This window comes from Tachypleus tridentatus, chromosome 7, assembly GCF_004210375.1.
Source record: "Tachypleus tridentatus isolate NWPU-2018 chromosome 7, ASM421037v1, whole genome shotgun sequence".
Lineage (NCBI taxonomy): Eukaryota > Metazoa > Arthropoda > Merostomata > Xiphosura > Limulidae > Tachypleus > Tachypleus tridentatus.
The window spans coordinates 153255956-153270163 of record NC_134831.1 but is presented as its reverse complement, the minus strand read 5'-3'; the positions used below and the strand labels follow the sequence as shown (position 1 = coordinate 153270163).

General features: G+C 32.6%; 1 protein-coding gene and 1 long non-coding RNA gene across 14 annotated transcripts in view; one reads left to right on the top strand and one right to left on the bottom strand.

The window, feature by feature from the left end:
- LOC143256934 (uncharacterized) overlaps nucleotides 1-14208 on the top strand; it is a 496333-nt gene that overhangs the window by 244536 nt on the left and 237589 nt on the right. The window lies entirely within an intron of this gene.
- LOC143256929 (chromodomain-helicase-DNA-binding protein 7-like) overlaps nucleotides 1-14208 on the bottom strand; it is a 183856-nt gene that overhangs the window by 157107 nt on the left and 12541 nt on the right. Inside the window, 2 exon segments of the mRNA XM_076514817.1 lie at nucleotides 6173-6525; nucleotides 11944-12222. Coding sequence (XP_076370932.1) covers nucleotides 6173-6525; nucleotides 11944-12222 — 632 coding nt within the window.

Below are 14208 nucleotides of genomic sequence, written 5' to 3'. Positions count from 1 at the left end.
GAGGAAGGACCCATAAGTTAAATTAATTAAAATATAACTCAGCAGGAAATAAATACAAATCTCAAGTAAATGATCAAAAATTTCAAAACATAACCAGCCTAAACAATGCTGAGGAAAAGAAAGAAGGTAATTCAAGCACAAGTACTTTAGGGAAACTATTGCTAAAGGAGGAAGTGTCAACCTCCTGTGGTTGGAGAACTATTGTCAAATGATGACGATATGATGAACTTGTACAATTCAGGTTAATCACATTTACCATGGAGGAAGTAGCTCAAGGATGATGGTATACAAATCTTGTAGGCAGATATATAAGGGAATCAAGCTATTCTATGTAGAGAAGACAAGTATCACCTTGGAATAAATCATTATCCATAATGTGTAGTTAAGTTGTAATTTATATGTATAATTGTATTCTTCATTATTGGATACATTATTCATTTACTTTATCTACATTTTGTATTGTTACATTTATTACACCACACCTTATACTCTCTTGAATTTGTATCTCAATAAATTTGTTACAGGCACTAACATGTCATTAACATGCAACTTACAGATCACAGGGTAAATGACTGATGAGCAGTATCCTTTACTGCACTGAAAAATGCCAGTATTTAAATCACATAATAAATTACAAATGAATATATATTTTAATCAGTTTTCAATAAATAACAATATAAATATATCACTGCAACTTACTCATATAAATCATTTTATTAATGTAACAAATCAATAACAATACATAAATTTTCTTCTTTATCATATGTTATAACCACTTAGAGAATACCATCACATGGGTGAAAGTATACAATGATCATTTTGACTGAAACATATCTACTGATCAGGAATTTTAGTACCCAGAAGATCCCAAAAACAACTGTGATGGCACATATTCTTAAACCCACTCTGAGCCATTTTGGACAGCTTCCAGAATTTACTTTTAACTCAATTTTGTAGAGAAAAAAAAAGAAATTCAAACAAATCTCTTAAAACTTTCATGTTATCTGATGGACAAATAATCACGAGACTAGTTAAATTTTTTAAAGCATTAATACTCAAAACTTTTAAATTTATACTTAATTTGTGTGATTGTAATGTAGCCTACATAAAACCTAGAAAAAAAAGAAAATTATGTATGCAGTAACATAACCAAAAATGAAAAGACACCAACACTAAAAGCTTTATGCATTTTTCTACAACAAATATTCTGATCAGATATGTTTATCAATTGGCAGCATTTTTGCCCATTATTGTCATGAAAAAGTTTATTAATGAACCAATAATCCATAACATGTAATTTTAATCAGAATTAACTTAAAATGACAACTTCAAGATAAAAATTGACATTGCAATGAACTTCACATCGCAAACCTTTACTGAAAAGCTAAAAACTTTTGCAACACACATTATAGTCTTCAAAATTTACATACGTACTTGACAAATGTAAATGTAATTTATATAATAAGTTGCATTTTAAACATTCACTAGATTTTATTTTTATGTTAGGTATCAATAATTTTTTTCTACCTTCATGTATGTACTATAAACAGATTTTTAGTCTCATCAATATTAGCTATTTATGTATTTAGTGCTGATTTATTATATAGAGTTGTGTCATTAAATAGTGTTCTTATTGTATTTGGATTATTATGAAAAAAAGTGTTTGATACAAATTACTATTTATAAATATTTTTACTTATACTTCAGCTCTTGTTTCATATACTGATTTTACTTTTTTGCCAGTTCTATACATCTTTTCTAAATCTATTTCTAAATCTAAATGTTTTATTAATATATAAATTTAGGTAATAAATATATATTAAAAGATAGTTGTATTTTCATTCTATTGTTATTATGTTAATTTTTGCAACTGAGCCTTAATTTATTTTATGTTGCTTTCCAGTATTTTTTGTATTGATTTCATGTTTGTGTTTTCCTAAAAGAGAATTTGAAACTTTTTTTTATAGTAATGTTTGTTCAATTTTATTGAGAAACCATTTCACAAGGTATCAATCACTAATAATGATATCCAAATGTTTAACTTAAGTAAAACGTGCAATCACCAACATACAACCAGTAAGTGTAGTAGCACTTATCTCACTGTGTCTCTCACTAATGTAATAAGGTTTTTTAGTTAAAAGAAACAGTTTAGCTTGCAGACTTATTCTTTGTTACTTTCAAAATTCTTATAGGTGACCAAATATTTGCATTTGCAAGTGGGTGTAATCTTTCATTTACCCTGTGGAACAATTCAACTGTGACATTTTCTAAATGTACAGTGTTGTGCAGGTGGTGAAATACCTATAAATACAAAATTGTTTACAAAAACTGTGGAAATCAAAGCTTATTTTATCTTGAAATTAATATTCACATAATATAATATATACAATTATAGAATTCAAAAAAGTAGTTGTCATTTACTGCAACTTAGAAGAGTTTAGAAGTTTAATAATGGCTATACATTACAGTGAAATATTAACTTGGACATGTTACCATATTTATGTTATTTATTCAGTTTGGTTGAAAACTGTTTTTCTATTCATTTTAATTTCAGTAGTTTGTATAAAAAATACACAACTGACATACACTACATATCCAAAAGTATGCGAACACCTGACCATCACACCCATATGTGCCTGTTGAACATCTCATTCCAAAACCATGGGCATTAATATGGAGTTGGTTCCCTCTTTGCTGCTATAACAGCCTCCACTCTTCTGGGAAGGCTTTTCACTAGATTTTGGAACATGGATGTGGGGATTCGCTTCTCTTAAGCCACAAGAGCATTAGTGTGAGGTCAGGCACTGATGTCAGGCAAGAAGGCCTGGCTCGCATCGGTGTTTCAGTTCATCCCAAAGGTGTCTGATGGGGTTGTGGTCTGAGCTCTGTGCAGGCCAGTCAAGTTCTTCCACATCAACCTCAGGAAACCATGTCTTCATAGACCTTGCTTTGTGCATGGGAGCATTATGATGCTGAAACAAAAAAGGGCCTTCCACAAACTGTTGCCACAAAGTTGGAAGCACACAATTCTCTAGAATGTCATTGTATGCTGTAGCATTAAGTTTTCCCTTTACTGGAACTAAAAAGCTTAGTGTAAACCATGAAAAAACAGCCCCTGACTATTATTCCTCCTCCACAAAGCTTTACAGTTGGCACTATGCATTCAGACAGGTAGCATTTTCCTGGCAAACCCAGATTCATTCATCAGACTACCAGATAGTGAAGCATGATTCACCACTCCAGAGAACGGGTTTCCACTGCGCCAGAGTCCAATGGCAGCGTGTTTTGCACAATTCCAGTCAACGCTTGGCATTGTGCATGGTGATCTTAGGCTTGTGTGCAGCTGCTGGGCCATGGAAACCCATTTCATGAAGTTCCTGATGAACAGTTCTTATGCTGACATTGCTTTCAAAGGCAGTTTGGAACTTGGTAGTGAGTGTTGCAACTGTGGACAGACAATTTATAAGTGCTATGTGTTTCAGTACTCAGTTGTCCTGTTCTGAGAGCTTGTGTGGCCTATCGCTCCGTGGCTGAGCTCTTGTTGCTCCTAGATGTTTCCACTTCACAATAACAGCACTTACAGTTTACCAGGGCAGCTCTAGCAGGGAAGAAATTTGATGAACTGATTTGTTGGAAAGGTGGCATCCTATGACAGTGCTACATTGAAAGTTACTGAGCTCTTCAGTACACCCATTTTACTACCAATGTTTGTGTATGAAGTTTGCATGGCTGTATGCTTGATTTTATGCACCTGTTAGCAATGGGTGTGGCTGAAATAGCCAAATGCACTAATTAGAAGGGGTGTCCACATACTTTTGGCCATGTAGTATATATAATGTATAGTGTATGTTAATGAACAAAATTTCTAAAAAAAAAAAAAAAAAAAAGAGTATTAAACATCATCAAGAAGTGGATTTGACATGGTTCTTATAGATCAGCTACAATTACTAATTTCCTACTACATTTTAATTGATTGTTAATTAAGGCAAATGTGTATTAGATACATTGAGTTTAGCCTAAAATCCATGTTATATGGAACATAAATGCCATAAGAATGGGAAAAAATAATGCATATTTATAAAAAGAACTGATAAGAATAAAAAAACCTGAAAGTAACTTAGCTTTTGACTTGCTAGAATGCATGTAACATATTTTCTACTTCAATAATGTTGCATTACAGTGCAGTGTAATAATGTTTCATGAAAAAAGTTTGAAAACAATCCTACCAACTGCTTTAATATTTTCAAGCAATGTTACTGTAAGTAAATTATTTATTTTTGAACCTAATATGCAATGATAAATAAACCTTTCCTAAACAATGAAATATATAAAATAGCCATTTTGCTTATTCAAAAGAACAACTCTCACTTTGTACAAGAATACTACTTTGAACAAAATAATGATTAATGTATACCACTGATAACCTTATTCTCCTTTACCTCTAACAAGTGAGATGAAAAGTTCTGTTAAATTTATTATCTCTTTACAGAGTGACACAACACCTCAAATATCAAAACACGTTGGATATCCTAAATCTAAATGTAGTTCTTTATATTCTGTTCACTATCATCACCATATGTATTATTGCTTCAATATTGTTCATATGAAACACAATGTTGATTTCAAGACTTAAATGTTTCCAACTTTTCTTAACCTGTATCCACTTATAATCTCACTAATAACTTTTTTTGTCTGATTAATAATAAATATCACAAAGTAACATTTATTTTCATCAAACAAAAATGACCAATTTCAGTCTCTCAGTCTAGTAAAAATCTTTTACTGAATACAATGTAATAGGCAACCACAAAATCCTGTATTTAAAAGCTGATAAGCAATAGCCAAAGAAGTGGACAAAGATAACTTTTCCATGATAAATCATTAAATCAGTACAATCTGGACCAGACTTGTAATGTGATGTAGAAACACTACAAGAAAACTTACAATGATATTGCAGAATATGCTACTTCACAATGGAAATATAAAGAGTCACGGCATATAGTATAAGCATTTTCCACTGTCCTGGCTCAATGCAGATTTTGGGTAAGTATACCCTGGGAGAAACCACTAGCTAAGTAATGAGATTTTAAAGTAGCAATAAAAGAGAAGTACACTCATATGTTGAAAGGTGTAGGGTGAATTGAAGGACGGCAAAGGGTAGAAGCTGGAATCCTCTGGAAACAAGACAGCCAGGTGGTGGAGACAGTGGGTGAAAAGTGTATGACTGGAAAATCTCTTCTAGTTGTCAATGGAAACAAGCTGCCAGAGAATAAGTTAGATATCTTGTATGGTGTGAGGGGACGTGAAAAAGCTGACAACTATCCAGCTCCTAAAAAAAAACTATCCAAACTAGTTGGTAAATTCATCTGGCAAGGATGTAGAAAAAAATATCTTTAGTACTGGAGGGATGAATGAAGAGTTGGTAAAAGGAACCCCACAAGGAGGAAGTAAAAGACTGATAATAAGAAATGGTACAGACACAAATCTCCTGTCTTCTGGAGCCCAAGAAACTAACAGGGATAAAGTCCTGGAATAATTGGCACAACTATCTTTTTACATCCAAATCAACCAAATTCTAACAGTCCTAAAACTATAGATTTGGAGAGATAGAAACACTACAGGTTGGTTGGATAACAATGGTGAAGTTGTGAAGTGAATGACTAATCCTCACTCAAGAACCAATAGTACTCACAAATGCTTGGTTAAGGTTTACCATGCATACAACAATTCTTGAAGCCAAGCTCCCACAAATCCCAAAAACATACAAAAGTAACTGACACCGCTGGCAACAGACTGAGCACTTTGACATTGGTGGAGAGTATCATGAGACAAGTATCTCCAAGTCAATTAAGTGGGATATAAAAGAATAGAGCACATGAGAAAAAATCAGACCAATGTTTAGATGAGCAAAGAAAGATACCCTGATGCTTGAGTGATATCTGTTGTGTGATAGGATGTATGTATGTTTTGGAAAATCGTTTAGAGAAAACATCAAACTATCATTAATAAGTCTGCAGATGATTAATCAATTGGTACATTCATTCTACTAGCTACCTAGCTCTAATAATTATGCTGTCTAATGAGCAGAATAATGGTCTTAGTAAATGAATAAATGTTAAATACTGAAACCTGTACATTCTACATATTTTAATACAATTATTACAAAACTTACTTTGGTAGTTTTTTCTTGGGTAACAGTTTGTTCTTTTCTTTGGACTGAACTGCTTTGGGTTTCACTTCTCTCTCCTCAACTGATCCCTCTTGAATTTCTTCTTTTAATTCTTCTACTTCTATTTGCTTTTTAGCTTTTGCCTTATTTGATTCTTTCTTCAGTTTAGACTGTTCTGGAGGCTTGGGTGGTTTTTCTTTTGAAGTTTTTGATTTCTTTAGCTTTTGGGGTTTTGGCTCTCTTGGTTCTTCACCATCCTTTTCTTTAGTTTTCCTCTTTTTTGCCTTTTTGGGCTTAATATGATCACAGTGTTCATTTTCCATACCTATGACTGCCATTTCAGTCATGGGTAAAACCTAACCCAAAATAGAAGATTATTAACAATAAAAAAGGTATTCACTTAATATTTTTCACTATTTAATACATCCAACTTAGAAAGAAAACCATAAACAAAAATTGTGTTGTAAAACATTTCAATAACAATAAAAAGCTTTAACCTGGTAATAAATGATAAACTAAGTGTAATATCTATTAACATACATTTAAAAAGGTAGATGGAATGAATATTTTACATTATCCTGGCTTAATAAGTAATTTTAGAAAATAAGTATCCCCTGGAAAGCACCATCAGCCACTTGGCAGGATCCTGGAAGAAAGTGTAATAAGCCAAAGGGAAATGTTCACACTCATCTTAATATGGTGTGTATATTGTAAGGAAGATAACAAAGGCAGGCAATGGCCCTTGGGAGACAAGACAGACAGATGGCAAAGAAAGAGGGTGATAAAGTTATACGAAGAAGTCCACAAACCAGCATGAATGAACTTGTCCAGCAGGAATAACATACAAGTGATAAGAGAATAAGACAGATTAAAAATCTGATAGGATGAAATGTAGACCATTTGTGTGAAACAATCTCTAGAGAGGAAAAGACCAAATAAATAAGGTGACAGGCCATATAAACAAAGGCAGAAGGAGATTTGTCCCAGGAAGAAGATGGAAACCCAAAAAGTGAAAGTTACAAGCTAAGTAGCAGAAAATCACACAAACAGGTCAGAAAGTTTGTCTTGATCCTAACAATCATAGAAGAGTGAAATACAAGGATGGGAGGAATGACAAATGTAAAGATCTCTTTCCCAAATGACTGAATTCTAAAGAAACACCAAACAACAGAAAGAAAATTAAGAGGACAATGGAAAGAGTACAAGATGAACCACAAGCATAAAGAGGAGAACAATTATGATCTCAAAAAAAAGAATATGTCTGAAGAGAAGGCAGTACAAGTTGCAGGTTTCCAATAGCTTGAATGGGTGTAGCTAAGAGCATGCAGAATGATACTGATGTCCCAGTTGAGCAAAGGAACAGAGCAAGTGCGTGTATAGATAAGGAAAGAGCTAAAAAACATAGAGGCAACAGGAAAGGAAACACTTTGTGAGACGTCTGATGGGAGAATGATTAGAAGTAAAGTGGTGACAGAGAGACCAACGTTAAAAGCCACACACATACATCCCATGTTGACAGAAGGGCCATATAGCATAATGCCCAGAATGGTAATGGACTACTAAATGGTAAAGTCTAGATTAATAAGCAAAGAACTGGATTATGCCAAACAAGATGAAAGGACAAAATCCAGTGAAGGAGGAGGTACATACTGCACAGGACATAGTTCTGTCAAGAGAGATGGTCCACAACCAAATCATGGTCCCCAGTACATGGCAGGTGAATAAACCAATCTGTTGAGAATTGGTGCATGAAAAAAAAAAAAATTCTGATTTTACAAACAAGAGATTCTGGATCAGATTACTCCATCATAGTCAATATAGGAAAAATTCAACAGTTAGTGGAATGGAACATAACAAAATGATCTACTAGGAGTGATAATGACAACATTGCTCAACAGTGGAAATCAACTATGTGGATATGGAAAGAGTCCCAAGTCCATGTACCAGATGTAAAATATATATTCAAAAACACTCCACAACAAGCAGGAAAAGCATAGATGAAGATTGGTCCAGCCATACATACAAGCAGTAGAATGGAAGTAGAAACTGGAGAATAATCAACTTTAAAAAACCCATGAGGTGTCCCCAGTGGTCATGCAAAGATCAAGTGAGGAGGTGTATATGCATATAACCTGAAGGAACAAGAAGTACCTAAACATGAAACCTTACACAAAGAATGAGTAGGACAGCCAAGAATCCTAAAGACACCAAAGTCACAAGAAGATGGGAGAAGGTTGCCCCAAGCTGAGAATGAGTTGAAAAATATACCCTCAGTGAATAAGATATTTATTAGGAATAAAGAATTGATGCAAATAGTGACAAACCCACATTTAAAGAGACATTGGACATAGATAGAAGTGGAAGGTTTGTTTGTTTGTTTTGAATTTCATGCGAAGCTCCACGAGGGCTAACTGCACCAGTAGTCCCTAATTTAGCAGTGTAAGAGTAGAGGGAAGCCAGCTAGTCATCACCACCCACTGCCAACTTTTAGACTACTCTTTTACCAACAAATAGTGGGATTGACAGTCACATTATAATGCTGCCACAGCTGAAAGGGAAAGCATGTTTGGTGCAAAAGAGAATTGAACCTGCAACCCTTGGATTATAAGTTGAGTGCCTTAACCACCTGGCCATGCAGGGCCATAGAAGCAGGAGAAAAGAAAACAAGAAAATGGCTGAAAGGAGAAGGGTAAGGGAAATTGAAAGTATTTGAGTAAAAAGTAGAAAATGCCTGTGTAGATTAAAAAGTCTAACCACAGGAACTCAAACTGTGACAGTTTTGCATCCAAAGAAGCCACTACAATTAAAATATCAACAAAGAGCTGAATGGGACTGAGGCTGGGAGAAGAGACAGTTAGGAAACAAAATCAGGGAACTAAGCAAGAAATAGAGGTACAAAAGTAGAGGGTAAGGTTGGGGACAATGTGGAAACAACTTACAAGAGTACGAACTGACGATAAGCAACCTTAGCCTGTGATTCATTCAAATTAAAAATACTCCAAACTTCATGGTAAAGAAAGGGCTATGAGAAGAGATCATAGAATGGAAGAAAGAAGTCAAACTTTGGAGAGTATCCCTACACAACAATATCCAGTAACATGGAGGTGAGTGAGTAGGAAGAATAAAAGGAAAATAGTCAATGTGAAAAAGTAAAGGGAATGAGAATCACCCATAAAATATTCTGAGGCATGGTACAGTGCCTCAGACTTTAGGTGTAAAGAGGGTAAGTAAAGAAACGTAGCAAAATGGATTAGGGAAAGATCAATGCCAAAAGTCTCCTCACCTCCTAAAAAAAAAGCAAGAGCAATACCAGAAATGAGAATCTAAAAAAAGAGATGCAGAATGACTAAAATCAGGGAAACAAGAATCAGGCAGATGAGAAAGAAGAAGCCTAATGTTGCAGAAACAGAAGTGGTCCAGGAATAGTAAAAAATACAAGTTAAATAAATTATACGTAAAAGTATGTAGTTTCAGAAACATGAAATATTTTAATTTTTATTTTTTCTATTATTTCTAATAAACAAATTGTTATTTAATTTCACCTACAAGATACGGTGATTTTCATATAAAGTATAAAAATACTATTTATAATCTTACAGTTTTTTGTTTAACTGCTTAATGTGTAACATCTCCTAAAGGAAGATCAAAAAGTTTTTTAAGATAAATGTTTAAATTTCATTTCCCATTTTCTCTACTATATCACTAACTCTATTATTCCCATCAATATACAGTTCAATGAAATGTTTAAAACTAAGAAATGGAAATATGTATATACCTTTTAGCTCTTTGCAGAAGTCTCTTGAAACATGTTTATTTCATAAGCATAATTTCACATTTTTATCTTTCAACTTGGAGTTTATTTTTAATTTTCCATTTCAATTCTTTATCATTTATTATTTATACTGATATATCAACTGGTGCCTGCAGGTCTTTATTATTATTAGTGTGTGGTGACTCTCATAATAAAGACTCATTTCACCAATGCTTTGCATATGCAAATTATACCGTTGCATTTATACACTTTTACAATCAAAGCATGACAATTTAAATTTATGAAAACCATTAAACCTTTATAAAAATGATTTTTAAAACACAAATAATACATCGTTTACTAATATATAAAAGTAGAACTTAAATATAATTTAATTAGCTATCCAACTATAGCATATCTAGGTAAGAAAACACCATGTTCCAGTTGATCAAGCAGTTAACAATATTAATGGCAGATGAGTGCCAATTTCAAAATAACTAATTAGCATCTGAACATTTATGTACATGACAAGCTTATGTGTTTATACTCAACCACTGCTAAAGTGGGAATATTTCAATAGCACGTAGATCACATGACACATAATTGCAATTCATGTTTGTTTCCAATTAAATTTCCTTTGAAAAAAGCAATTAACGCTTTGGTGAAATAACAAGACAAATTACAACACACACTACAATGTTAATTTCATTGACACATACCGATGGTAAAGCAGTTTAATTATATTTTTAATATAATACAGTATCATATGCAGAATGAAATTTAAAAATGCCTCCAGAAGCTATAAGATTAAAGATAAAACAGTACTACTTACTTTATTTAGCATTTTTCAACCTTTAATATTTTATGGTAGTTATAAAGTCAGTTAAGGTAGAAAAAAAAATTTCAATAACTATTCTAAATAAAGAGTTAGCACACAGAATCACATACAAAATGTGCAGTTATTGAAGAAAAAACACATCAAAACTCAAGCATTCCGAATAGTTGACTATTCTTCTTCTGGAAAATAAATGGGTTTTATTCACCTGACAAGGTTTTCGATCATTTGTTTTTCAATTTTAATAACTAAAAGTGCTTGTTAATAGAGTAGCTTGTATTCATTTATATATATATATATATATATGTATTGTGACATTTTATTATTTCTAACAGTAAAAGAAGCAATTCATTTTATGAAATTTTACTGAAATTGCAGAATACTATATTTTGATATCATAAAAACAAAAACTTTGAAATATGCCTGTTTACATTTATTTACTAAAATACAGATAAACAGAAAGGTAAATAAATACTGCATTTTTTAGGCTTAAAACATATAGCAAGTTAAAAATCATTTGATGTTCATTTAAAACATGGGCAAACTGAAATGGTAAAATAGAAAAAGTTCAATAAAGTTTTTATTATTTGTTTTCTTAATAAACATGAAAAACTCTTACTCAAAGTTTTATATTAAAACACTGCATAACATTTTTTTTTGATGGTTACTCCTAGTAGTTAACCATCACTTTATAAGTTTGTTTTTTTAAGATAAATCAAAATTATCATTTCAAATATTGCAATGCTAATATTAATAACAAAAAAATCATATTACTAATATTGAACACACATAAATAAATTTTTAAATAAACAGATAATCTGAGCATCGCACATTTTTATATCTTAATAGTAAATAAACACTACTGAAATTTGTTACCATATTAATTCATTTTAACTGCCATTTGTTCAATGATTTCTAAAAATATTTGTCCCACATGTTTCTTGGCTACAAACTTATTCAGATTTGTATAATTTAGTGATATTATTTATTAATGACAACTGTTGTGATTTTTTGGCAACATATCATTTTCCTCTAAAAATTAAAATATTCAATATTGAGATTTTGTTTGAAGATTGGAATTTTGTAAAAACTTCAGTAATAAATCCTGGTAAAAAAATTATCATCCACAAGAAGAAACTGATAAAAAACAGTGTAAAAGACAAGAGGTAATTTATTCTTAAAGCATACCTGTGGAAGGTCTGTATTACCAGCAGAACATGCTTTTGCAACAGCTTCCATACCAATTTCAGTTGAGTTTGCTTGAGATTTTTTAGACTTGTAACCACATTTGGCACCCTTAGTTCTTTTACCAACAGCAGGTTTTTGTTCTTGAAGATGAAACAAAGTCTGTTCAGATGAAATTGAGTATTTTCCCTCTCTGTGTCCCAAAAATCTCTCATCATTCTGAAGAGGAAGTTGAGGATTCATTACTGGTGCTTCCATCTGTTGCTCTGCTATCACAGGGCCCTAAAAGAAGCAAACAAATAGTAATATATCATATTGAATCAAGAAGCCACACACAGAAACTACATAGTACTTTTAAGTACAATTCAAGAAGAGGATACTAATAAGAAACATTACACTATCAAGTATTATAAAGGAACAAGATACTGAATAATAAAAAACAAATATAAAATAGTATACTAAGACATGACCCTCAATTAGTAAATGCATAGTAATAATAAAGTACGACATTAAAACAGAACCAAGCCTTGTTAACTACCAACAATACCAGTGTTATATTAAGAATTGAACCAACATAACAAATAAACAGTAATATAAAGCACCCCACTGAGACAAAATTTTACCCAAGGCAGATAGACAACACAGCCAAACTATAACAGGACTTTAATTACAATAAAAATAATAATCAAAGTATTAAGCATAATCAAGGTTTATCATGTTTTATATGGACAATCTGTAAATTCTTGTGCAGCAAGTGTTGTTCAAGTGAGACTCTTGATGCCATGGGAAAGAAAATAAGCACCTGTATATTTGGTTTGTAGCAATACCAAAATATCTTGGCACTGGCATGCAATCATGAATAGACTTAAGGTTCAATGTTTGTATGTCACAGCCTTTTGAGAAAATTCACATACCATTATATTTATACAGGAGAATATTAAAGGATGCACAAAAATGAATACAACATTTCAAGGAATGAGATGTTCATTATTCTATTGGAAAAAAAAAGTAATTAAGTATACTACAAGGCATAAATCATAGTAACAGCACTATAATATCACATTGAAACAATAACCAAATAGGAGAAAAACATTATGATATTAAAAAAGGTTCTTATCATTATATATATACTTTTGATATTGCAGTTTTTTTTTGTTAGAGAATGCCTGACATAAAGGCTAAATAATGTTTTAAGAATTGAGCCTATAATATTCTAATTGGACATTACTAACACAAAATGTCTGGAGCAAAGATTAGATTATAAATACATGTGAGCCTATTCTATAAAGCTAAGTAACCTTATAGAGTAAATCAGCAAAGTAACAATAAAGTTTAAAATGTATAGTTGTTTTCTAGCCAGTAAGAAGCAACCAGAAGGACTTTGCACAGTGTGGTATGAATGAGAGATAGTACCTTGTGAAATAACTGGATATCAGGATAAACATAAAAAAAACTTATTCAACCAATTCTGGCTGAAGAAATCTATAGCTAGAGAATGAGAAACCTGGAACCAAAACAAAGGTAACTGATAACTAGGGTGGGGGTTGGGGTGTTAGCAAATACATTGATATGAGAAATGCTACACCGATCACAAAGCCTATGAAAAACAAGAGGATGAAAAGATCACTTCATTGGGTAAATCCAGTCAGGTTGGGAATGAGAAACCAATACAAGGTTTTAAGCACCTGGTACATGTGATGATTGTGGGCCCAAAAGAGAAGATCCAATGTTAGAAAACACAGGAATCTTGACCAGGTGCTACTTTAGTGATAAATATGAGTAACCACTGTCAAACTGTTAGAATAGTTCATAACCCAATGTTCACTTGAGATGGGAAGAAGGTGATTCAAAGCCCAATGAACAGCGAGGGGTTCGAGGATGTTGATATAGAGAGACCATTCCCCAACATATGTACAACCTGAAGCCTCCTGAAGAACAAAGAAAGAATTTCTCCAATTCGATCAACCAGCTGATTTCCGTTCAAAATGAGTGAGAAGAAGATAGTCAACCATGTAAAGTGAAAGTGCAATCCCAGGGCATTAATATGTAGAGAAAAGGTTCACGTCACCGACAGAAAACATATAGCACAAAAGCCAGTGCAGAGGGTAGAATGCAAAATAAGTAAACCACCCCACAGTGGACAAATCGAAGATAAGGACTAGAGTGCTCTGGCATGGTATGGGAATATGCAGATAAGTATTGGACACATCCAAAGAAACAGACAAAAAGCCTGTGGAAGAGTAAGGTAGGATTCTGTGGTGAAGCATG